The 23,250-nt window shown below is 52.4% G+C and overlaps 10 protein-coding genes and 1 non-coding gene across 11 annotated transcripts; 4 read left to right on the top strand and 7 right to left on the bottom strand.

The window, feature by feature from the left end:
• Positions 1 to 134: 134 nt before the first annotated feature.
• Positions 135 to 1,982, bottom strand: BJX67DRAFT_350597 (DNA replication factor Cdt1 C-terminal domain-containing protein). Its single transcript, XM_071028830.1, has one exon. It carries the CDS (start codon positions 1,821 to 1,823, stop codon positions 318 to 320), a length of 1,506 nt encoding a protein of 501 aa, XP_070887335.1. The 5' UTR covers positions 1,824 to 1,982; the 3' UTR covers positions 135 to 317.
• A 471-nt stretch (positions 1,983 to 2,453) lies between these two features.
• Positions 2,454 to 3,002, bottom strand: BJX67DRAFT_380162 (uncharacterized protein; the record flags this gene model as incomplete). The annotated part of the gene is made up of 3 exons (XM_071032736.1): positions 2,454 to 2,624; positions 2,705 to 2,805; positions 2,882 to 3,002. 3 exons carry the CDS (start codon positions 3,000 to 3,002, stop codon positions 2,454 to 2,456), a joined length of 393 nt encoding a protein of 130 aa, XP_070887336.1.
• Positions 3,003 to 3,923: 921 nt separating this feature from the next.
• Positions 3,924 to 3,995, bottom strand: BJX67DRAFT_t47. Its single transcript has one exon. It is a non-coding gene; the product is annotated as a tRNA-Glu (tRNA).
• A 345-nt stretch (positions 3,996 to 4,340) lies between these two features.
• Positions 4,341 to 6,330, top strand: BJX67DRAFT_55239 (Golgi transport complex subunit COG5). The gene has a single exon (XM_071035156.1). It carries the CDS (start codon positions 4,774 to 4,776, stop codon positions 6,163 to 6,165), a length of 1,392 nt encoding a protein of 463 aa, XP_070887337.1. The 5' UTR covers positions 4,341 to 4,773; the 3' UTR covers positions 6,166 to 6,330.
• Positions 6,331 to 9,850: 3,520 nt separating this feature from the next.
• Positions 9,851 to 12,931, top strand: BJX67DRAFT_55179 (uncharacterized protein). Its single transcript, XM_071035153.1, has 3 exons — positions 9,851 to 10,177; positions 10,329 to 12,270; positions 12,328 to 12,931. The coding sequence occupies exons 2-3, from the start codon at positions 10,483 to 10,485 to the stop codon at positions 12,487 to 12,489; spliced, it is 1,950 nt and encodes a 649-aa protein (XP_070887338.1). The 5' UTR covers positions 9,851 to 10,177; positions 10,329 to 10,482; the 3' UTR covers positions 12,490 to 12,931.
• A 91-nt stretch (positions 12,932 to 13,022) lies between these two features.
• Positions 13,023 to 14,631, bottom strand: BJX67DRAFT_55231 (class II aldolase/adducin domain protein). The gene is made up of 5 exons (XM_071035155.1): positions 14,194 to 14,631; positions 13,867 to 14,127; positions 13,674 to 13,806; positions 13,445 to 13,613; positions 13,023 to 13,377 (listed from the first exon to the last, which is right to left on the bottom strand). The coding sequence occupies exons 1-5, from the start codon at positions 14,504 to 14,506 to the stop codon at positions 13,303 to 13,305; spliced, it is 951 nt and encodes a 316-aa protein (XP_070887339.1). The 5' UTR covers positions 14,507 to 14,631; the 3' UTR covers positions 13,023 to 13,302.
• Positions 14,632 to 15,047: 416 nt separating this feature from the next.
• On the bottom strand, positions 15,048 to 15,980 carry BJX67DRAFT_55229 (protein SYS1). Its single transcript, XM_071035154.1, has 2 exons — positions 15,485 to 15,980; positions 15,048 to 15,420 (listed from the first exon to the last, which is right to left on the bottom strand). The coding sequence occupies exons 1-2, from the start codon at positions 15,730 to 15,732 to the stop codon at positions 15,090 to 15,092; spliced, it is 579 nt and encodes a 192-aa protein (XP_070887340.1). The 5' UTR covers positions 15,733 to 15,980; the 3' UTR covers positions 15,048 to 15,089.
• Positions 15,981 to 16,028: 48 nt separating this feature from the next.
• Positions 16,029 to 16,661, top strand: BJX67DRAFT_350602 (cytochrome c oxidase subunit 6B family protein). The gene is made up of 2 exons (XM_071028831.1): positions 16,029 to 16,357; positions 16,433 to 16,661. Exons 1-2 carry the CDS (start codon positions 16,136 to 16,138, stop codon positions 16,553 to 16,555), a joined length of 345 nt encoding a protein of 114 aa, XP_070887341.1. The 5' UTR covers positions 16,029 to 16,135; the 3' UTR covers positions 16,556 to 16,661.
• A 196-nt stretch (positions 16,662 to 16,857) lies between these two features.
• Positions 16,858 to 20,378, bottom strand: BJX67DRAFT_55359 (putative RNA-binding protein (Nab3)). The gene is made up of 5 exons (XM_071035158.1): positions 18,652 to 20,378; positions 18,414 to 18,593; positions 17,868 to 18,357; positions 17,591 to 17,811; positions 16,858 to 17,539 (listed from the first exon to the last, which is right to left on the bottom strand). The coding sequence occupies exons 1-5, from the start codon at positions 19,916 to 19,918 to the stop codon at positions 16,998 to 17,000; spliced, it is 2,700 nt and encodes an 899-aa protein (XP_070887342.1). The 5' UTR covers positions 19,919 to 20,378; the 3' UTR covers positions 16,858 to 16,997.
• A 1-nt stretch (position 20,379) lies between these two features.
• BJX67DRAFT_55344 (peptidyl-tRNA hydrolase domain protein) lies at positions 20,380 to 21,554 on the top strand. Its single transcript, XM_071035157.1, has 2 exons — positions 20,380 to 21,096; positions 21,181 to 21,554. The coding sequence occupies exons 1-2, from the start codon at positions 20,840 to 20,842 to the stop codon at positions 21,479 to 21,481; spliced, it is 558 nt and encodes a 185-aa protein (XP_070887343.1). The 5' UTR covers positions 20,380 to 20,839; the 3' UTR covers positions 21,482 to 21,554.
• Positions 21,555 to 21,626: 72 nt separating this feature from the next.
• On the bottom strand, positions 21,627 to 22,926 carry BJX67DRAFT_371434 (snoRNA-binding rRNA-processing protein UTP6; the record flags this gene model as incomplete). The annotated part of the gene is made up of 2 exons (XM_071031083.1): positions 21,627 to 22,766; positions 22,837 to 22,926. 2 exons carry the CDS (start codon positions 22,924 to 22,926, stop codon positions 21,627 to 21,629), a joined length of 1,230 nt encoding a protein of 409 aa, XP_070887344.1.
• Positions 22,927 to 23,250: the final 324 nt, after the last annotated feature.

The following is a 23,250-nucleotide window of genomic DNA, read 5'->3' on the forward strand; positions in this document are numbered from 1 at the left end:
CCAATCGATGCGTTCCTTTGCGCGAGACGCGACATGGCCACGTGATCCCGCGTTTCGCGCCCACATACGTGGTTTCTGACCAATCACACGAGCAGACGTAGAGCAAAGTTACCAGCCAGAGATGGCATGAAGTGTCATGAACCTGAATTACAACAAGGTGTATCATATAAAGATGTGAAGATGCAATGCTAATGCCAATCATAAACAAATGCAGGCGCTGGTATCAACCCGGATAATGCACTAATCACCATGAAAGTAACAACCAAGAGACATCCAAAACCGGAAGAAAACCTTGGAAAACACGCTGACAACAGGTCTCAGCTCGAAATTTTAGGTGACGTCTCCCACCCAATCCCCAATTGGGATACCCTGACCCCGATCTCCCTCGGCTGGACATCGCCAGATGATCTCAAAACTACCGACTTTAGTTGGTTGACAACAACAATATTCACCCAGTGACCAGCAACGTCCTCTCGGGACAGGATCTCCAAGCAGGCCTCCACCTCTTGTTCTGAGATAGGGTTGCGCGTCGAGTTCTGAACATTTTGAATGATCGTCTCCAGGCAGAAAGGGGTCCGCTGCACGGCCATCCTTGCCGTCGGGCCGCTCCCCACATATCCAGCGGGCCGCAAACGAGCTAACACAGCTGCAACCTCCTCAACCCTCTCCACTGCAGCACGACGAAGTAGCGTCTCTTTAGACGGTGGCGGGGGTAGCTTTGCCTGAAGCAGCTCCTTTTTCTTGATCCGATTAAGGAGTCCCTGGCGACGAGTAATTGTCGCATCAGTGGCCTTCTTATGCGGCGTCGTGGACCCGTTGCTCGCCGACTCTGTCCGAAGCATGTCCATTTTCAGTTTTACCACACCCCCTTTCAGGTCCTGCAGTCGCTGCTGTCCCTTTCGGAACGTTGTAAACGGAGCCAAAGAATCTTGGATCGAAACCAGGCCCAGGGATGCCATAAAATCGACTCGGCTTTCATCTCCCTCTGCCGAATCCAAAGACTTCTCCCATAGTAAATCAACCGTTTGCTCAAATTGCGCTTGGAGCTCCGCCTCATCAACCCATTCCGTTCGTTCAGTCGTGCGTTCCAGACAAACACGACCCAATCCATGATTCGCAAGTCGAAACACACTGCTTGAGTCGGAACCGCATCTTTCCCCCCAAATCCAGAGAAGCCGCTGTATATCCGTAACAACAACCTTCCTCTTCTTCCATATCCGCTCCACGCTTGGAAGAAACTCTTTCAAATCTGCCGGGGCCGAAGTTCCATGATGGGCAGCGTGAAAAGTAAGCGCTTTAAGGAACGCCGAATGCAGCCGCACCAATTCCTCCACGCATGCCGGTCGCGAGGCAGAAAGAACGAAAGATATCTGGTGCGAACCCCGCCGTCTCGCTTTAGTTTTGGTAGATTCACACTTTGACAGCGTAGATTGGGTAATTGTCTGCTCGGTTGGTGCTGCTGTCGGGTGCTTGGAAGGCGACGAAGAAGCATAATGACCACTCCTTGGCGTTGAAACAGGGAGAGCACCGATTTTCAGACATTTGGACGGTGTCAACGTCGTCTCTGGGTCGGTCTTTTCTGCAAGCTCATGCGTTTGAACGACACATTCCTGAACGTTCTCGAGCTCATGCAATTTTCGCTTCTTGGAAGGCGAGACCGGCGGACGACTTGTGGCCGCAGGAGCAAGGCACTTCTTGCCATCTTCTCGGGAATTGGGCGTGCTGGGTGTGCTAACGCCGTGTTTGGTCGCTCTTGCGAAATTTTGAATGCCAGGTTGACCTCCTCGAGGCAGGCGGGATTGTCGGGTCGAAGTGCGACCCATTGCGACTTCCTTTGCTTTACTCAGTAGTTCAAAATCAATACAATATTCTAAGAGTATTATTAAACATGCAAAATTTCGTAGGGAAGACGAGTCGCGATGCTGGAAGTGGTCGATGGCGTGGGGAGGGCTCTCGAATGGTGGTCGCCTTTTTGCTTGGAGATTTTTGGTCAAAACGCGTCGCGCGACGCGTTTGGCGTCGCCTCACCGTCCCGATCGGGTGATTTGACACCGACCCGGCCTCGTCACAACGAAGGGCAAAGTCAATCCGAACACAAGAGCGAAAAGCTCGAAATAGTTTAGGGCAACAGTCAGATGTTGGTTTGGTCTTTCATCTTGCTTGAACGTGGAAGAACCAGCCAAAGCTCATTCTTCCATCACTACGGTGATTCAAGGATGGGCTCTCCTGATACACTGGAATGCAGCACAGTTACCATGGAGAAATGGGGACCCATTAACATTCAGCATTCATCATCAATTGAGGTCGACGGACTCCCATGCGCCGAGATACAGGTTAGCTTTTTGTTCATCGTGCTGGTGGGGGAGAGACGAATTTTCCGCCCATCTTTCGTCAACAACAGCCCACATACTCAAACCCAGCAGGAAGACGACGAGACGGCCATTGGAAAAAATCTATTTCTTTCCCCCAAACCATCCAGAAACTGTACTTTTTGCCTCAGACGCTTTCTCTTCCACCTCGCTTCGCACCTTGGACGCCTGATCCTTTCCTGCCTGGCCCACCTCATCCAGCTTCCGTTGTGCCTGCGCGGTGAGGTCGCTGTTACGCGTGCGAGGGTTGTTGGCCTATATTGACCTTCCCGTTAGCGTAATTCTCGACGTATCCTCTTCTATCAAATTTTGAAGGGAAGTGGCGTGGCCCGTACCGCTTCTTCAATATTCAGATTTGTCTCCAGTCCCGCGGTCTCGCCGGCTCTCTCAGCCTTTTCAGCCCCAGGAGCTTTGGCGCGAGCCTTGTTGGCATCGTCTACATGGTACAGCAAGTCAGTAAGCTCACAAAACGGTCGAAAGGGGAAATCGCGGCGGAGAAGCAAGAGCCTCACATTTCATCTCGTCTTTCGCAGCCTGAGGGCTGCCTCCAGCTCGGTAGAGGTAGTACGCGCCTACGCCAACGGCGCCAATTCCTAGATAGAGACCAGTGCGGCTTTTGGCGGGAGCGGCCATATTGGTGTGGGTTTAAATACGGTGATGTAATAGAAGTTGTGTGTGGTTGTGGTAGACAGGATAACTCGTTATCCTATTACTGACTGTGGTGGTGGTGACGGGGTTCGGTTTCAGAGGAAGGAGTTCAAGCAGCCAATTTAATTCTTTAATTTCCAGCCTGGTAACAATTGGCCGACCGAGTTTATATAGTGACGTGCAGGACAAGATGGTGATGCTCTGGAGGGCTCGCGGGGATCCTAGCCTGACGTCACCGGCCGGTCATCTGCTGCCATGGCAAAACTTCAACCCATTGGAACTTCTTGTTCATGCACGGGAGAATGTGAGATCATCGTGGGGAAGCAGCGATAATCCGGGTCGAGAAGGAGAAACAACCTTCGAGCTTGGAAGCTGATGCAAGGATTCGAGGTCGATGTTTACTCGCCGTAAAGTAGTCTTACTTACGTACGTAAGTGAGTTGGTGATGCCAAAACAATTCTCCGATTACCACGTGAGCATTTACTAACTTGCGAGCGTCACCAAAAGGATAGGCGGGGGTCCAAGGTTCAGCATCAACTTGTTGGATATAGGAAAGGGACAAGCCGAATCCCTGGCCAATCCTCACTACGTCAACAATTCTCTTCTCGGACGCGGGGGTGACGAACGGCTCCTCGTTAGGGCCAGAAATGATTACTATTCCCTAGTCCTCAATACTACTTAGGACACTTGTATGAGTTCAAGAACTCAATCCTCCCGACATATACTCTCACCAAGTTTATGCAAAATACCTGCTGCATGTACTATATGTAGTACAACCAACTACGTACCACAAACGCAATAGTCGAGAAAAGTAAGAAATGAAAGAAGAAAAAGGAAAAAAAAGGAACTCTGAAAAGGGTAATTGCCAAGCACAAGTGGTGCTCTGAATTGAGGCGAAAAACCAAATTCCGATGCGGGGAATCGAACCCCGAGCTGCCGTGTGAGAGACGGCGATGTTAACCATTACACCACATCGGACGTTGCTCGAAAGTTATTATTTATTTTTTGGATCATACGCTAGCTTAGCACTCCACTCAAAACCACCTCCACTTTCTTCTCCGAAGTCTCAAAGGATCCTACCTTCAGACGACAAACCCTACACGACAAACCCTGCCAATTAGTGCTGTTGAGTACTCCTTTCCATTTGATGCGAACCATGTCCTTCGCGGGTACAAGCTAAAAATGCTGGCTGGACATATTCGGACAAGAATTTGGGTTTCGGGATACCGACTAGGGTCGGTATAACGAAGTTGTGGTACGTATTCCAAAGGGCTATAAATAGGGAAATCTAATCCCTCATATACCAGATACCGTCTGTCATATGTGGATGGCAATCGCAGAGGCGGGGAGTGTCAGATGTCCTCGAGGAGTATGTGCTGACTAACGCGAAGACCTGACTTCGCCGATCACGCAAGCGGCATCGCAACGTTTCTCACCAGCAACGACCAATTCAGTCAAGCAACCCCCAGTCGCCATCAGGCCTAGTTGGCGTTCGATGATGGTCGCGGCCTCCGATTTACATCAACTCGACCTGTCACAAGGGGCTCCCACCTGGACCTGAAAAAGATTGAGTTTTTCCTTTGACGAAGCGAGGAACACGACCGACTGAGCTCGATGAGCTGGCCGGGGGATATTCTCCGTAGATTGGCAGGGATTTCTGAATCTTGTTGACTTTGTTCTCTTGAATTTTTGAAAATCAAGCTTAAAAATTCATCCCTGAGGAACAGACTCTGATTTTAGCACGAACCACGAAGCCATGACAGGTGAACCATCATATATCGATTATGAGGTCTTCATCGACCCGGATTTCTCCCCTGCCTCGTTCGCCAACTCACTGGTGGTGGCCACCAACAATGCAACGGACACACCGCTGGATCTGTCAACCCCGCTTTCACGGGTATTGTTCGACTTACAAGAGATCGACACGCACATTCACACGCTGACCACTAAGTCAGCACTCCCCTTACTGACGCACACACGCGACCAAACCGTCGCTGCAAGCAAGATCCTCAAAGAAGCAGATGAGCAGATCGCCTCTGTATCACAGGGGTACGAGCGTCTGGAGCGCGAGGTTCTTCGCAAATGGGCCGCTGCTGAAGAGGCAAGAATCGTCACAGAGAATTCTCTGGCCACCGTCCGCCTCGCAAGAGCCGTTGCACGCTGCGTATCCCTCGGCCGCCAGCTAGAGGGCCAGATGGCGGAAGTTTCTGTCCGTGCTAACGCCTCTGGTAGCGGTCGGACGACTTCACCGAGTTCTGCATTAGGGCGGGATGATTCCCGCTCGCTCGAACGCGCGGCATCAACTCTCGTGAGCTTACGTCGGTTGCTTTCCGATACGAGTGCCGGCGAAGAGGGCTATGGCCTGGACCGGGTGAAAGTCATTTGGACCCTGAAATCCGAACTGTTGATCCCCTCGGAGAATTTTGTCCGAGCGAAAGCGCAGCAAGCCATCAATCGATTTTCTCTCTCGACTGCATCTGCAAGCGGCAGGCCATCCGCTCAGTCAAGCTACAAGCAAGCACGCGATACAAGAGCCCGATTGATCTCGGGTGTCAACGTCCTGTATCTCCTTTCTCCTCCCCCAACGAAGAGCGCCCAAGATCAGGGCGAGGATTTCCGACCAGAGCTCCTCCTATCCACATTACAGGGCTACATCCAGACAACCATTGCCTCATCCCTCAACAACCTCTCACGTGCCCTATCCATGCTTCCAACCCTTGAAAGAACGCTTCCCGACGTCTCTGCCTGCTGCCAGGACATCTTTGCCCTCGAAGTTGCCCTCGGCACTATTCGCCCACCTTCTCATCCTTCGGTACCACCATCTTCAGAAACTGGTACCAACCTCCTCCAGCTTCTGCTCGCCTCACTTGACACATCCTCCCTCCCTTCGTACTTCTGGCGATCTCTCGCCTCATCTCTTTCTGGACGCGTTCAGGAGATACTCTACCGTGGCGGCGTATCAGCACGTACACTGCGCTCAAATCGCGATAGACTCAAAAAGGAAATCCGGGACTGTGTGCTGCGTGGCTCACAGTTGCCAGCTTCCGTGGCAGGGATAGAGAAGCGGTCTGCAGCTGAGAGCCAAGGGGATTGGGAGCGCGAAGCAGCGGTTATGGTCAGTTCTGTGATTGGGGTGTTGGAGCGGTAGCTGCATATCTACTACGTACTATGGTCCGCAGAGTCCATGGTTGGTACATCCACATGAATCCTTGCATGTACCTAATTAACTCGGAAACAAATGACAACTTATGGAGAGGTTCATCCCCACGAGCCTCATCTACGAACCGTTTGTTGAAGTGGTGGCTTTTGTAAAGAGAGCAGAGAAGGAAGGGCTACTTTGGGCTGATCCGTCCTCCATGAGTCGCCACGCTTGACTTGGAGTTGTCGACTGGAGATATGTTCCCGTTTGCAATCGGATTATTCCTCTTGCTGATGATTTGCATGGATTGCGCATACGTTGTGCATGGGGAGACACATGGATGGATGCGGAACCTCCTCGCATCGTAACGTTATTGGTTACGCCTGACTCGTTCACCGCTTCCCTCAAGCTCGACACTTCGCTGTTGGCCGAATCTTTGGGATATCTGCTATCTGAAGATTGTGGCGGTTTTGTTGCGATGCTGGGGTGGGCGTACAACTCCTATGGCTTTGCTATGTGGTCTTATCGCCAAATCTGGCGGGGTTTATCTGGCCTAGAGGCGTACAATATCTTGAGGTCCTATCAGCACTAGTTCGCGGCTAGAGCAGGTACCACACGCTTGTACCACGTCTCTTCCAGGTCTTCACCCATACTTCGAAACGACAACACGGTCGCTTTCCGAAATGGGGAGACAGGTGACTACCATCAGTCAAACTCGAAAATCCCTGTCCCTTACTTTTCATTGGTGACCGTACTCCGAGGCAGCAAAATCTCCCGAGTGGTTGATTCTTGGTATAATCCCTGCTGATTTGAAACCAAGGCCCTGAGCGAGGGCTGGAACTGTAAGGCGAAGCGGGGGAGAAGTTAGGTTGTGTGGCGCGGTTCCTTGTGCCTTTTGGCTTTTTTCAGTTTTTGGAGTCGGCTGTCTGGAGTCTGGTTGGTTATTATTTTGCCCCTCCTTTTGGCTTCTCAAGCCCCTGGGACCCTGGTATCGCCACCAGATCCTCGTCAGGTGTGCCCGGAGTACCTGGAATGGTGGCATGATTGGTTCCTGTTTCTCGGGGCTCGTGAGGGTTGGCGGCGCGCCAACAGAACGGAAGGACATTGAAGGCCCAATCATGAGACAGCCGAAAGGTGGTCGGAAAAAGTCTCTCTCCAACAGTTCCGAGGTACTCCTCTGAATGTACGCTGAAGAAGCTGTCATGGAGATGGTTACCGGCCGGAGCAGGCTAAGCGAGCACTTGGAATTATGATTGCAAGCCCAAGTATCCCCCCACAATTGACAGCTTGCTTAAATCATCGACTTGAGGAACCGTGGGATGCGACTCCGTTTCACGATCGCAACTCAACTTCGGACAACCGGCGGGTAGCGTTGTGGAGGTCTATGAGATCGAGCCAATTGAGGCCAGACCACTCTGGGAGGAGATCATGAGGTCGACATTGCGTGCCAGGCGAGATTTGAGATAGAATGATATTTAGGAACAACAGCGCGCGGAGTGTGGCGCTTCTCCGTAGAACTTCGGGAGTTCTCTAGAGGTACTTGTTCGTGTCCTTGCAAAGAACAGCTACCAGGTCAGGGAGGGGGACTCGTGTGTTCGCAAAGACTGTCGTTGAGCACCAGAAATGAACCCATCGGGCATGGGAAACTTCGGTCCAGAGGGCAGCCAGGCAGTATGAGATCATCGACCGAGTCGAACTCTCCCATATCAAGCTTTTAGGAGGAACGAAACTTTCAGGGCCTTAGGATTCACTACCTTCACTGCATGTGGTGTCGGTAGTCCTCTCTGAAAGGTTTGGCCAATATTTCCTTGAGAGTCCCTCAGCGGAGTACTCGGAAGAGCTGGAAATCTCTTGGATTTTCAACGCTTCCGACCTCGATGGGTGTTGCGTGACTCTGGATGGTTCTGGTGGGGAATTCCTGACCATGTTCTGAGCGTGGCCGAAGTATGGAACTGAAGCCCACGGTTGCAACTCGCCGCGAAGCAAGTATTAGCTTTTAGAGGACATGGCTTTACCATCACCTGCAGGAACAAAAGCCCACCACTACCTTGGAGACCTGGCATCTCGAGAAATTGAAGTTCAAGTTGAACGACGCGTCGAAGTCTGCCCTGCTTCGTCCATAGACCGCCTGGCCTCTTGGGTCCAGACACTCGACAGACAGCACGGCGATTTTCACCACGTATCAGAGGGTGGCGAGGGTGGCGAAAGCAACTCGGGCCCCTTTCATAACCTTTCTTTCATGGAGCGATTTTGCGTTTTCCCGAAAGGTCTCTAGATGGCTGCTGTCACAGACTTGAAGTTCCTGGAGGTAGGGTCTAGCTCAGAGTGGTAACGTCACCGGTACCAGGCCTTCCAGCGGCATCCAGCCTGGAGAATTCTTTTCTGCGCCGGAAGTAGACTAGTAGAGATAAATGGAAGACATCATGAAAAAGTAAGGTTTAGTGAATGGACTCCATCCAATGTGCTCCGGAGGAGACCATTCGAGTCGACGCTCGAACACCTCTGTTCCTGCTTACGAGAGAGGTGGAATTAGGGAACAACAGCGTCAAGAGCCAAGCTGAAGAGCGTGAGGTTCCTGAGACGGGTTTCATACCAGTCCTGGCAGGCTGAAGAAAGAGAAAACGCAAAAGTTTGCTCAAAGGTCCGTCTCGGAGAGATCTCCTCGCTGCTAGAGAGTCCGGTCGGTGAAGGTCGACAGATCGAGGTCCAACATGGACGCATCCACCATGCAGCCCCCACAGGCGATCGAAAGTCGATGATTCGTGTCCGTCGGGCCGGACCAAGTCGTCAGTACCTGGGGCTAACCTGAGCCTTACCTATCAGATCGCTGTTCGCCGCTGAAACTTCACCCAGAATGACAATGCGGATCATCATGACCCGGCGAAGGGGAGGGAGAGATGATTTCAGTTTGAGCTGGACGTCCCTGCTGGAGAGGACTTCCGTTGGCTGCCCAGGCTGACATGACAGTCTTTGGAGTCAAAGACACTGACTGGCACTGGAGTCTGGTTCAGGTTCCCCTCTCTGTGCCCCTCGTTTGAAACTTTGATGAGTCCCAGTCTCAGAGTTCTGAGACTCGCCTTCCACCGCGGTTTCTGATAAGCCTCCTCCGTTTCCCCTCCAGGGCTCTGGTGTATCGTCATCACCACCACCTGGTTCCATCCCTTCCCTTCCCCATCGCCCATCCACAGCTGACGCTGGAAAGTTGCTGTCATTAACTCTCATCCTAACTATCGTTTTCCTCCTTGCTGACATCTTCTCTTACTGTTCTCCTCCCGCTCCCCTCTTCTCCTCTCCCCTTTCCACCTCCCGGCTCGCTCGACTGATCAGATCGCTGCCCATCTTCTCTTACAACCCAAGTCGGCTCTTTTCGGCTTCCTTTTTCTCTCTGCATCTGTCTTCTTCCGTATTTGCCAGGTTTGCGCCCTTGTGCTCTCGTGGGTGTCGGTTCCTATTAATAGTCCCTGGTTTTGGACGGGTCTGATTTTATTGTGACTTGGTCCGATTTCTCGACTGCACCTGTTCCTTCGTCCGTCGATCCGTCAAGCGCAGAAACCCTGGTTGATACGATTTGGCTCCCTCGAGTCTCGACTCTATTATTACCTGCCTGGTTGCGCCGTATTGGATTTAGATTGGGTCTCGGCTGGTTTAGTGACTGTCATACGCGCCACAACCAGGACTCGACGCCCACTCTCGGTCCCGCATTCTCGATCGAGTCCTCCAAAATCCTCCCCCCCTTCGGACGCATCTCTTTTCGTTTCTCGCCTCGGATCTCTCTCATCCTCAAATTCATGCTGCGTGCTTTTTACCGTCGCTCGATTTGAGGATCTCTGAGCTCTCCGCTGAACCCCCTTCTTTCAAGCCGCGACCCGTGGGAAATGCGGACTCGGCACTGATGGGCGCTCTCCATTCATCTGCCCTTGCTTCGCCATCCTCGTCCAACAATTCTCTTCCTATTTGGTCTCATCTCCTCGCTTGAATTATATGTGAGAGCAACGGCACCGCTTTGCCTTTTTTTTTTCTTGTAAGTACAGCAGATTTGGGGAAGGAGAACAGGGTAACAGAAAACTGGCTTTCCTTTTCTCGCACGTCCCTCCATCCCTTGTTCGACGTCGCCACTCCGCCATTTGTTATGGTTCGCTCGCTTATACATTTTTTTGCGCAAAACTGTCTAGCAGCCAGCATTAACCGGCCGACAACTTTGACCCTTCCCACCTCCGAAGCCGTCGGTCTCGCTTCTTGAACACAGGCAACATATTGTGGCGAGGGTTATCTCCGAGACGGATCATTACGAGCCCTCGGGAGGGCTGATGAGCATTTGCGGTGAATATGTCTTCGTTTCTGCCCGTCAATAACATTTCTTCGCCACCGGATCGCGTTATGGAAGATCCCAGTGCAACCTCTGCGACTCCACGGCCTCATTTGAATACCATGTTGACGAGACAGGACACCAAACCATCAAGCGAGATTAAGGAGGAGCGTCTCTCACAAAGGACGCTAGTATCTGACGGATCGCGGGGGAGCACCCATTCAATGTCAGACGACACTATACAAGCGGATTCCGACGGAGATCGAGACGGCTCGGACCACGAGACAGATCGTAAGGAACATGTGCCACCTTCAAAGAAGAAGAAGGGGCAACGGTTCTACTGTACCGAATTTCCGCCTTGTAATCTGAGTTTCACACGGAGTGAGCATCTGGCTCGCCATATTCGAAAACATACCGGAGAGCGGCCTTTTCAGTGTCATTGCTCACGGCGGTTCTCCAGACTTGATAATTTACGGCAACACGCCCAGACTGTGCACGTGAATGAAGAAATTCCGGGAGATTCGCTAGCGGCCACGGGTACTCGCTTTCAACGTCAAATTCGGACCGATCGAGTGCGCCCTCAAGGTCGAGCGAGGGCTGGTACGGGAGGCAGCCAAGGTACCCACAGCAGGGGGCACAGCAGAAATCTGTCCACTTCGAGCATAGCCTCCACCGCCTCGACATTCAGCCAACCCCAGGAGCTACGCCGGCGGCCGCCGCCCTTGATTGTGGCCAATGACCCAAGTGCGAGGACCAGGCTAGCTTACGACCCGATGATCGATACGCCCACTACGCCTCCGGGCCAAGTTCGGGGGCTCCCGGGACCGCCAGGTGGCTCTCCTTACACCCCGTCCCGTATGTATCCCGGAGGCAACGCTTCTCCGATGCCTGTAGCATCACATGTTCCGAACTTCTGGGATGGTGGGACTGCTGCTCGCCGACTATCCGTCCCCTCAGGAGCTAATCTATTCGCTCCCCATCCTTATCCTCAGCCACACCCCGCCTCCGGCTATCTAGCACAAGGTGAAGTTTATGCCAGTCCCGTTAGTACACATAATCCGTTCTCCAGGGATGAAAGAAACTATAATTCAACGGAAGCCGAGCTGCGACGAAGAACGTGGCACCCTTCGACGTGGGTAAATACTCCCCGCGCAGAATACAGTACTCTCGGAAGCTCCCAGGCGCCCGAAACCTTTCCTCCCGCGTCTCGAGGCAATGAATCAGCCGGACAGCCACCTCGTCTACCGGGCATCGAAAGTTTTGATAAAGTTGCTCAGCGACCCTTGACACCTCCCGTCCGCAGGCCCAGTCCTATGCAGGTGGACACTCGAGCGAAGCCACTGGGCGCCGGGTATAATTTTGGCGGAGGGTTTAACTATGCACCGCCATCGAGCCGACCAGCTCCACCTATGTCCGGCCCTGGTCATCGGCGAGGCCATGTTTCATGGGATTTGGGGTTGCATACAAACCTGACTGGCCTCCACATCAGGGACAAACCGGTTCATCAACGTGATGCGTCCCATTGGAGCCAACAAACAATTTCGGAGATTCAGAACGTCGGTTCCCGCCCGTCGTCGTCATATCAACAACAGCTCCAAGATTCTCGTGGCCCGAACAGTCACGCGTCCTCGTCATATAGCACCACAACGTCAGGCTCGCATGCCGCGCGAACAAGCCCTGAAGACTCAAGTGGCAGCGAGGGAGTCCACACCCCGTCGACCGCATCCCTCGAGTATCATCCTGCTATCGTACACAACGGCTATGCCGAACCCAACCATACTCCATTCTCTTCTGATACACCCCAGACAGTACGCCCCCGTTATCCCGGACGAGCAGTTGGGATAGATCACTGATCTTCAGTACAGGCTTGTCCTCCTCTCCTGCCACAGCCTGAAGCGTACCATACAAAGCGTGACTCGCGATCTGATACCAACAATACATCAAGGGAACCGGGAATGGGTAGACTTGAGGCTCTTGTGGCAGTTGCTACAAGTGAAAACAAGAACCCTGCAAATGTCATGGTGTAGTCTACCCTGGCAGTGTGAGTTAAGCCGAAAAAGGGCGCACTGCTCACCCAGTCCACCGGCGCTTGAGCTAGAGATAGCCTGGCCCTTTCCCTTCCAGACATGCTCTGGCATGCTTATTCGCTCTCAAGGAAACGAACCTTACTTGTCTATTGTCGGCTCGCTCGTGTCCTCGATTCTGGATATATGTTCTTTTCTAGACTATGGGGCACGTGCCCTTTCATTAGATACGTTGATAGGGTACGGCAGCTTCTGACGACATGTGATGACTGATGATAAATAACGCGCATCTGCTGGGTTTCGTGGGATTTTCTTCATTGCAACTTTAGTTTGGATTATTGATTCATTGACTCCCTTTTCCCAAGCTGTTACGTTTTTGGTCTGCATGCTTTGGCGTTATCTTTTCTGGGTCGCACGTCTCCAGCGCATGAAGATACCCCGGCCCCAATCTCAGATTTTCGCGATAAGGTGTTTGGACACACCCTTCTTGGTGTGGCAGTTTGTTATGCTTCTATAAGTTTGTGTTTGGGTTTTGTGAGAGCAGTGTGGTTTCGCTGACCTTCGTCGATTATTTGAATCAATAGCGGTATCTGAATCGCCTCTCCGGCTGTTCGTATTTGCGTGTGGTCTTTGTAAAGAAACTACGACCCGAGTCTATCCCCCCTGCCTCCAAACAAAAAGGCAGGAGCAACCCAGTAAGGTTCCAAGCTTCCCTCGCCTGTATTCTCACTCGCTCCTGCCTCACGTGATAGAAAGGCCTCGTCACAGTACTGGTTGGAGGATACCATTCATCGTCCTTATCCCTGTTCAAACCCCCTACTGCAAAACTCTCCCATTGCTCTCTTCAACAATCAAGTCAAACTCCGGCTGAAACTCGGTATAAAAGTTATGCTACAGGTAGCAACTCCGTCAGCACACGGCACATCACCTTGAAAAAGAAGAGAGGAATGAGACATACCGGGTTTTGAGCTGCATCGGCGGTATATTGCGCAACGTCATGGGGGATAATTTTCTTCGGAATCCCGTTCGCGGCCGCAGCCTCCGCCATAAGCTGCGAGTGGCAGGCGTGGTCGAGGCTGGCGAAGAGCCAGGCTGCTTCGTCAACCGTTTGGCCGACTGTAAGGAGACTGGATGTGGTGGACCGTGTTAGCGCTTGCGGAAGGCAGATAGAGGATAAAAGGACGTACCCGTGATTCTGGAGAATACAAGCAATATTATCCTTCCCTAGCGCCTCGGCGATCTGACGCCCTTCGTCTTGCGCCAGTGCGACGCCGCCGTGGTCGTCGTAGACGCTTAGCTTTCCGTAGAAGTTGCAGGCGTCTTTGTATCTCCTCTAAGCACTTGTTTTATGACGATGGTAGCTGGGTGGGGAGGGTGTACCTTGAGAGAGCATCTCAATCGGCTTCCCGAATATGCTCCATGTCTTTCCATACACGCCATGCGTATGAGCCGCAGCCATAACATCCGGACGAGCCTTATGGATCTCCGAATGGATCATGAACCCGGCCTCGTTGATGGGCAACTGCGAACCACCCTCTGTAACGTACCCATCCGCGTCAACAAGAACAAGATCCGACGCCTTCATGGTAGAGAAGTGCTTTGCGAACGGGTTCATCCAGAAGTGGTCTTTCAAGACAGGGTCTTCGAATCAAATAGGCGGTCAGTCAAGGTCGTCCTGAGAGGCAGACATGGCATAGCGTAGCGCACCTCGAACAGAGATATGCCCGGAAATACCCTCGTTGAACCCTTCCCTCCCGAAATACCGGAACGCCGCGGCCATGTGCTCTTTTATCCATTGCCGCTCCGCGTACGAGTCAGTGAACGTCGGGATGCCCCGTAACTTGAGCTTTCCGGCACGGTCACCACGGGCAATGGCCTGAAAGACCTTGTCTTCTTCTGCGGATGGGGTGATCCTGGTGGCGGAGCTCTGGGGGCTACTATTGGAGTCCTCAGTCTCGTTTGGGGTTATGACGACCCTTGGTTGAGTGGTGGTTTCGGTTACTGTGACTGTGGTGGACATGTTGGTGGGTTGGACTTCCAGTGCAAATGTAGATATAAATATATGTGATGATGAGAGGAGGATGGAGGGATGGACATGCAGTTGGAGAAGTATAGGGAGCCATGCCGTCTATTTATCTCGGCCGTTATCTGGCACAACCCCACTTGGAGACAGGGCGTTCGTGAGGTTGTCGCGAGAAGGCGCATGCTCTGTGAAGGCATTGGAACTGCAGACTTTTCTTTAATATTGGCCAAATGAACTTGCAGGTTCAATGCGCATGCTGTCAATGACCATGATCGAAGGAGATGAGCTGTCCATGATCTTTCCATCCACGTGTGCCTGCACATCCTCATGCACACCGAGATTCAATCTGTTGGAGTCGCTGAGATTCTATCTGAGAAAACGAAAACGAAGAAGACAACCGGTTCCAGAACGCCAACTGTACAGATACTTATGCCCATGCCAGCTAGGGTATACATTCAAGCAGAAAACGAGGAATGAAAGCCTAACAACGGGGTAGACGGAACTGTTGCCAACCAGTATTCAAATAACAACAAATGAAGAAAATAAAGGTCCGACGAAAGCGAGTTGAAAGAGGGGCTGACTAAACCGCTTCGTCACTCCTCATGTTTACCATTTCGTACTCGCTACCGGTGTTACGTCCATGACCGAAGGATCCTTCGCCCGCCTGCGCCGTGTTACTTCTCTCTCCAATCCCGCCAAAGCTGATCGGTTGGAGCTCCCGGTACCGGCAGGCCCAGATCCCCAGCAAGGTCATGAGGGCGGCGCTCGCACACTGCAACCCCCACCAGAGTAAGTTCGAAGGAAGAGAACGGGTATATAATGAAGTGGTGATAAGATGGAGGAAATGTATCGTAAGAGCAAAGTCGGGAATAAGCTTAGACCGAGAAACGAGAAGGAGGAGAAATATAACGCTATGTCGCGTTCTTGTCAGCGGACTTTTGCTTTTACGACGCGGGAAGCACAAGGTAAACCCACCATAAAAGACTGTTCAACATCCACACTAACCCAAGCATCCACCCAATCGTTGTATCTCCTCTTAACGCATTCCAACTGAGAACCAGGTCGAGTGAGAACTGTGTGCCGTAGACGAGGGTTGTGAATAGGATTAGAACCGTCGCAGATACATAGTAGGCGACCTGGAGTAGAAGGATTTGGCGGATGATTCTCAGGGGTGGAAGGTCTGTTCGGGCCCCCGCTGGAGGAGGTCGTCGGCGCGGGGGCATAAACTGTGGACTGCGCCAGTGACGGACTGGGTCACTGGGGGTGTGCGCAGGTAAAAGGTGGACGTTTTAGGCCGGTTTGAGGCGACAGAAGGCGAACATTCGCCCCGGCGAGAGGACGGCGAAATTTCCGGGCAAGAAAGCTGGGGTTCAGAAACAAGACATTTGTAGAAAGGTATTTGTCCTAAAACCTTTTACATGAAGAAAGGCAGTGTGCTGGTCGGTGGAGTTGGGATGAAGCTGTGATGATGATGGAGAAAGTTGACAAACGTGCTCCGAGGTGGCCGAGTGCCACATGACCAGAAGTCATGCGGAGTGGCCGGAGCTCCAGACTCTGAGCTCCAAACACGGACACTCGACCTCGACTCCCACTCATTCTCGGCTCGAATCTAGTTCTCTCAACACAATGGGCTGGCTCTCTTGGTCCTCAAATCCTGGTCAATCCTCCGACGGCGGTCGTATTGCCCCCAATCGAACCTCGCGCCAACGGTGCTGGGAAGCCCGCGACCATTTTTTCTTCTGCTTGGACAACAACGACATAATAGACTCTGTCAAGGGTGACAAGGATGCGCGGAAAAAGTGTGGGAAAGAAATCGCGGAATTTGAATCAGCTTGCTCAACTGCTTGGGTATGCCCAACCCCCAGAAGGCTATTGTATTTTCGAGAGTCAATTACAAGTCGCTGACTCCCCCTCCTTCAACAGCTCAAGTACTTCAAGGAAAAGCGTGTGATGGAATACAACCGCGACAAGACGATTGAACGGATCAAGAAGGAAGACGCCGCTACGGTTCAAGACCTGAAGTCCCAAGGGTGGACCGCGAGGTGACGCCAAAGCAGAGATGAACGTCAGAATACCCGGGGAATAGCTAGGTCGACGAGCCAGAGATTCTTGTAATTGTACTATACTTACGCTTAATGACTTACATTCCACCATTCCACATATCGCGTTGGTATTTTTTGCTTGAACGATTAATAAATCGCGCTCCATTAAAGGGTGAGGCGCCGAACTATGGATACCTAATAACGAAAAGGAGCAAAGAAGGCAGACGCTGGTGATCGTGTCCACTGAATCGAGAACTATCTTTCCGCTAACTCTGCAAACCAAATGAGCATGAATGGCCAAGTGACCCGAAAAATGTTAATTATTCTTTTGAGGTCTCAGTTGGGGAACGAAAGATCAACGCCCGACTCCTTGATGCGCGAAATCCGTCGTTCGAACAAGAGGATGATGTTGCGAAGAAATTAGGATACAAGAGACAAATCGTGATTCATGGCTTCCATTTCCCTAGTTGGCTCATAATATTCTGCACATTGGGGGGTAGCGCAGTCTGCCCTTGGGGCTGATGGCCTCCCAGGCCTTTAGCCAAGAGTGACAATAGATTAGGATCGGATATAGCCGCGGCGTTCTGTGCGTGCAGAGGAAAAGGTTGTTGCGGAAGGGATTGCTGCGGTGGATTCGGGGTGATATGCTGTCGAGTGGCGGCACTGAGAAGGGTCGCGAGATCTGGAGTCGGTTGGGGATTGGTGGTGGGGGGGAATGGTGGTTGGGCGGTTGGCGCTGCGGTTGGTCGCGGTTGTTGTAGGGCAGCTAGAAGAGATTGCAAAGCGGGTGCATCGAGAGTAGAGATGGCATTTGCTAGATTGGGTTGGTTTGGAAGGGCGGATGGGGCAGCGTGAGACAGCGGGATGGAGGGGATCGGTGCAGCTCCATAAGCGGACGGCGCGAAAGGCACGCTAGGCCGGTTCCGCTGTAACGACTGTGCTTGAAAGACGATCTCCGCCGCAATGCTAGGCTCGAGGTCGGGGTATTCTAAAGAGGCACATGAGTAAAGGGTTCGCAAGGGCGAGGATATGAACTTACCGTTCGAGCGAACATTATCCTTACCCGCACTCCGATCGAATACCTGCAGTGGAATCTTTCTCGAGAATTGGCTAGGCCGTGAAAGCCTCACTACAGCGAGCACGCCCTCGGCTATCTGGCGTTTTACAGCACCATCGAGAGGGATCCGTGGCCCCAGTACTAGAACATCGACCCGAAGACCTCGATTCCTGAAGCTACCTTCCACGTGGTAAATAAAGTTCCTACATACTTGTATCAGCAAGATAGCGCATCTTGATCGGCACACAACTCTACTTACCGGTCCAGCTCCTCTAGAACTAATATCTGCACATCCGGTATATCCCGTGCAGCACGCCTAGGAATCGGCAAGTCCGCGTCGCCATCATATGCCGAGCGGCCGCGAGGGCTGGGACTTCGATACCTTCTATCTCTCCCGTACGGCGAACGGGAGCGCCGCCTCTCACGCCGGTCGAAACGATCCGGAGTCCTATCTCGAGATCTATACCCTTCTCTTTGACGATAACTCCGGGGAGATGGCGATCGTGGGGACGGGCGATAATCATCTCGCCTACGATGAGTAGGCTCATCCCGAAAGTCGCTGAATGGCGCCCTTCCTGGTTCATGCGGCCGATCGAAACGTTCTCCAGGTGCTCTTGCGGAGCGATTGCTAGGGAGTCCGCCTCGACTATGGTCGGGTGACCTTGAGCGACGAGCGGGCACGGCGCGCGAGCCTTCCGACGCCGGTGGCGCTGGTCTCGTATTTCGCTGTGGTTTGGAGATTTCGAGATCTGTTCAGACGAAAGGTTGAGCACCACTCTGATCGTGGGCGACACATAACACTTACGAACTTTCCGTCCTCTCACCACAGCTCCCTGTTCGCCTTCAAGCGCTCGCTTACAGGACGCAGCCTCTAGAAACTGGATGAACCCGTACGCTTGCTTAATCGATATCTGCGCTAGTTTCCCATAATTGTGAAATATGTGAAAGAGATCTCGTTTTGTCACTCTCTCCGTAGGTAAGTTGCCTGTAATTGGACACGCAGGTGTTAGACAACGCAACTACCAGAGACTGGTGATACTCACCGACAAACAATCTCGACCCGTACGGAAAGCGGTCCCATAGACCTTCCGTAACGTATACCCTCTCATCACGTAAGAACTCGTCGTATTTCTTTTGAACGTCTGGGCCCCACGGAGTGTCTTCATCCGAGCGCGTTGGCTGCCTACCAGCGAAACCATTCTTTTGGGTTGCAGGGGATAAAGGATCTTGACTGTCCAAGGTAGCAGGTGAAGGCTGCTGGAAGCTAGCGAGTGGGGGTGGAGGAAGACTACTCGCACCCAATGACGTCCCAGGCGCAGCAGCTGCTAATGAAGGCGGCCCATGGGTGGACTGGTAGTTACTCTGCTGGGACGCGTAGGGGTTTGAGGACGTTGAAGAAGTTTGGGCAGGAAGCTGATGATAGGAACGGATATCATCGCTGGGATTGTAATTGGGATGTATGGAGGGCTTCTCCTGGGGAGGGGGGCGAGGAGGCAGGCCCAAGGAAGACTGAAGCGCTTCACCAGGGACGGTCTGAGGGGAGGTAGTAGCATCATCCGATGGAATGGCGTTTCCAGGAAGCGAAGGGCCGGGCGGAGCGGTGGAAGATGGGAGGTTATCAAGGAGGTTCTGGAAATCAACCCCATTCCCAGCGCCATTGTTGTCAGATCGGTCATCCGTGTCTAGTCGGGCACGCATTGCTGGCTGGGTTTGCAAGTTGGCGACCGCGTATTCTACCTCGTTCGCGAAGGGAACGTCGCGAGGAGCATGGGAAAAAGATGCAGGGGCACCGGAGAGAGAGTGGGCAGTGAGGGAGCTAGGATCTGGTGGACAACATGCCGTTAGAGAAGAGTCTGCCGTCGCCTCCCCGATCCGAGGAAGCCGTGCGGAATTCGCAGAGGGGGATGAGTTCAATGGAGGATTGGTTTGGACGGCTGTAGCCGTAGATAATGAGGCAATGTGATCCGTGTCCATCAAAACAGGATTGACTAAAAGAGGGCTAGAACGGAGGCTACCTTGAATATGTGATTGATGCTGCGATGGCCACCGCTTGTCGCCATCCTGTACAGAGCTTGGAGGCGCCCTCACCTCGCCCGATGATGTATACTGGCCACTTTGCTGTTCTTGGGAAGTGTTTTCGCTGAGAAACTCGGCTTTCTGGTAAGTCGAGGTGTCGTTGAATACAGGATCCATCTGGTTCTGCAGCACAGGGATATTGGCAGGTTCCGCGACGTGAACAGGGCGAGGGCTCTCGGGAGTCAAGGTCTTGCCACGAAAGTGTAGAGCCTCATCTGGGAAGTCTGGCGTCATGTAGACCAAAGTAGGAGAGTGGATGCATCTACAAACAAACACGAGGGATCCAAGGACGACCGGGGGAGGGAGGTGACTCTTAGATGAGTGTCGAGACAAGAGCGAGCTCAGGTGGGGCTATGCTGGGAGGGAAAAAAAGTAACCGTTCAAGGTCGGGTGAGTGGTCGGAGAACCGGACTCGAACGGGAAGCCGTGAAGGAGGGAGAAGCTGAAAGAAGAGAGGAAGGAGACGTAAGTCAACCCTAGAAGGTAAGGTGGGGAAAGACGATGGATGAAGATAGGTAGTCAAGAGAGAAGAGCGATAAGGGCAAGGAAGAAGAAGCGCAGAGGTGGCAGGAGAAAGATCTCGTAGCCAGAGGCGGAAAAAGGCTGAATGAGGACAGGTCGAGGAAGGATTATTTCATCAACAGTCAGCGGGTAAAAAATAACTCAAAGAGATGTTCTCCATTCAGGCACGAAGGTCACCACCGTGAAAAGGTCGTTTAACTGAGAGAAATTATTAATAAGAACCTGAGAGCGCAGCTGTGGTGGGGGAAGCTGGAAGAGCTGGAGGGAGCTGTTGGGCGCTGGAATGATGCAAAGGCGGGTGAAGGCTCAGTTTGCAAGCTCGTGAGAGAGACAAAGCAGCTCCAAAATGGCTTTTCTGAGAAGGTTGAGATGGGATGAAGCCTGAAGTGAAGAAGAGTTTGCTTGGGGTGAGGTGACAGCAGTGGGTCAAGGCGCGCTGGAATCCTGGCTCTGGTCCAATGGTTCCATGATTTCGGTATCTTGTTTGCAGCAGCTAGAGTCCAGACCTTTTGAAAATGGCTGCATTCCCGTCCATGTGACTTGTTTCTCACTTCTCAGTCTCAGTCAGCGAACGAGCGAGCTTGGACCCCTGCTTGCCATCCCTCTTCGTTTGAAGCAGGAGAACGAAGGGAAATGGGGAAATTTTTGATGGCTCCCCCCCAATGTTGCTCACATGCCGTGCTCCAGCCAATTCCCCCATTCCTCCGGCTTAGCACGGCGCGACCGTCGCTTTGGAGATCCTTCGCATCTCGACGTATAGACTCAACAAGTGACGATTTGGCTGCAGCTCGAGAATGGCTGACCAAGTGCAACTTCACCGCGATACCCCGTCAAGTTGGGGAAATCTCTTTTAGCCGTTCTGGGGGCCCAGGCGGCCAGAACGTCAATAAGTGTGTCCCAAACTACTCTATTTCCCCCTCTCTGGTAGTACAAGATTCTCGTTGCTAACGCGCAATGATTGCCCCCCTGAATAGGGTTAATTCAAAAGCAACACTGAAGGTGCCTCTTAATTCTTTGTTGCCTCTTGTGCCGCGCATACTACATCCCGCGCTTCAAGCATCGCGATACTATGCGGCTAGGTCGCATAGCTTGGTCATTCAGTCGGAAGGGTCCCGGAAGCAGACGGCCAACGTGGATGCATGCTACGAGAAGCTCCAACAACTGCTTTTGACGACAGCTAAAGATGTAATTCCAGGCGAGGCCTCTCCAGAGCAGAGAGACCGCGTGCATAAATTGTATGTACATTGCTCCCTTGTCGGGGAAACGCCCCGCTGATATTTTGTAGAAAAAAGGCTGCGAATGAGGCTAGAATTAGGGCGAAGAAACAGCACAGCAGCAAGAAGAGCAATCGACGAAGTAGCGGTGACGACTGAGATTACTCCCACTAAATCTATGTATAAGCCTATGGAAAGAACGGCTCTCAATGACGATTACCGACAACGCCTCCCAGACCGAGGGCATCGGCCTCTGCTTCCTGAAGAACTAGCTCCGCGCTGTGGATCGTAACGTCAATAGCCTTTTGGAGGGAGGGATCCAAATCTTTTGTCTGTGCCACTTGGCTCAGCCAGCTGACCACCTCCTTCGCTACTTGGGGAGTCCGGCGATGTTCCTGTAGCCGCGAGAGCGCCACTCCTAGTGCTCGGGGAAACTCCACTGAAGTGGCTTGGATTCCGGCCGTAGGAAGCTTGATATAGCAGATCAGTGTATGATAACCAGCGGACTTGGACTTCTGCATTACGTCGACAATATGCGACAGGATATTTTGCAGACACGGTATTTCTTCGAACTCGAAAACCATATCGAAGAACTCGTGGCTGAATCGCTCGTCGTAATCGAAATTCTTGATGGCAGAGTCAAATATAGCGAGCGGGATTGCACCGCTAAGCGCGGGTGTCGAGTTAAGGGTCTGTAGTGCTGCCCGATTGACACCATCCCTCCCTGTATCACTGGGATTAATGTCTTCCTCTGTAATCCTCGGCATCGCGATCATGTCCGCCCCAAGGTCATCTACTGAAGCCCACTGCTCGGGTGCCTCGATCTTGTCATCGAGTCCAAGTATTCGCTGTCGAGCCACTAATTTGGTGATGTAGATGAGTTCCAACTTTGCGTACTGAATCCAGAGATTCTTCGAGCTCTTGCAAAATCTCAGTCCTCGTTGCATATAAGTTCTGGCCTGATCCATATCTGCGTGGTCCTCAATGGAATATTGTGCAGCGTAAATCCACAGATCTACATTGGACAGATGAAGCCGTAGAGCATCCCTCAAAATAGTGCTGAGCTTCTTGTAGGCTTTCTGTCGTCGGGCATATTCAATGTACTGGATCCATAGCCTAATATCACCATGGAACTTGCGAGTTGCACGATCGAGAACGAAGAATATCCGACGCTGCCCGCTGAAGCCTGCCGACTTGATACCTAGCCGCTTTACCCTTTTGCGACGCAGGCTATCGAGGTTCATCTCGTACTCCGCATATCGCACGAAGTCCGACGGTTGGGCGCCACGCGCATTGATCTTATGCTCAAAGTCGGACCGTTTTTTGACTATCGATGTGATCTCATCCTGCATAGAGCCGTTAATGAGATTTTGTCCTGTAACTTGATAAACTGAGCCTGAGTAGAGTGATTGTTACCTTGCTGAAGATCTTTTTTTTCTCGAACTCCCTGAGCTCTGGCACCGATTTTTCCAGGAAGAAACGCGCCTTATCAGCGGTGGTAGACATTTCTCACTCTGGAATATCTGGCTACTACTCGAGGATTATGAGCGGAATTAAGCCAGCGGTATTCAGTCTCCCAGAAACGACAGACAGCTTGGACAGGAAAGCTGGCGGAACATCACGCATCGACGGAACTTTTTGGGGGTCCTGAATCCCAAGGCCGCAAACTCCTGGCCGCTTGCCAGATTCGCGTTAGCGTCCGCGCCTGATGGGCGCCTGGACCGATTGCCGAACCTCAATTCGGCCATCCAGAGTTGAGCTTCTCACTCTTCTGCCTCGCTGGCCTCAGGGGTTTCTGTTCATCCTCTGTCTCCTGCCTTTCCGCCCCTC

This window comes from Aspergillus lucknowensis (assembly GCF_044049455.1).
Source record: "Aspergillus lucknowensis strain CBS 449.75 chromosome Unknown BJX67scaffold_14, whole genome shotgun sequence".
Taxonomy (NCBI): domain Eukaryota; kingdom Fungi; phylum Ascomycota; class Eurotiomycetes; order Eurotiales; family Aspergillaceae; genus Aspergillus; species Aspergillus lucknowensis.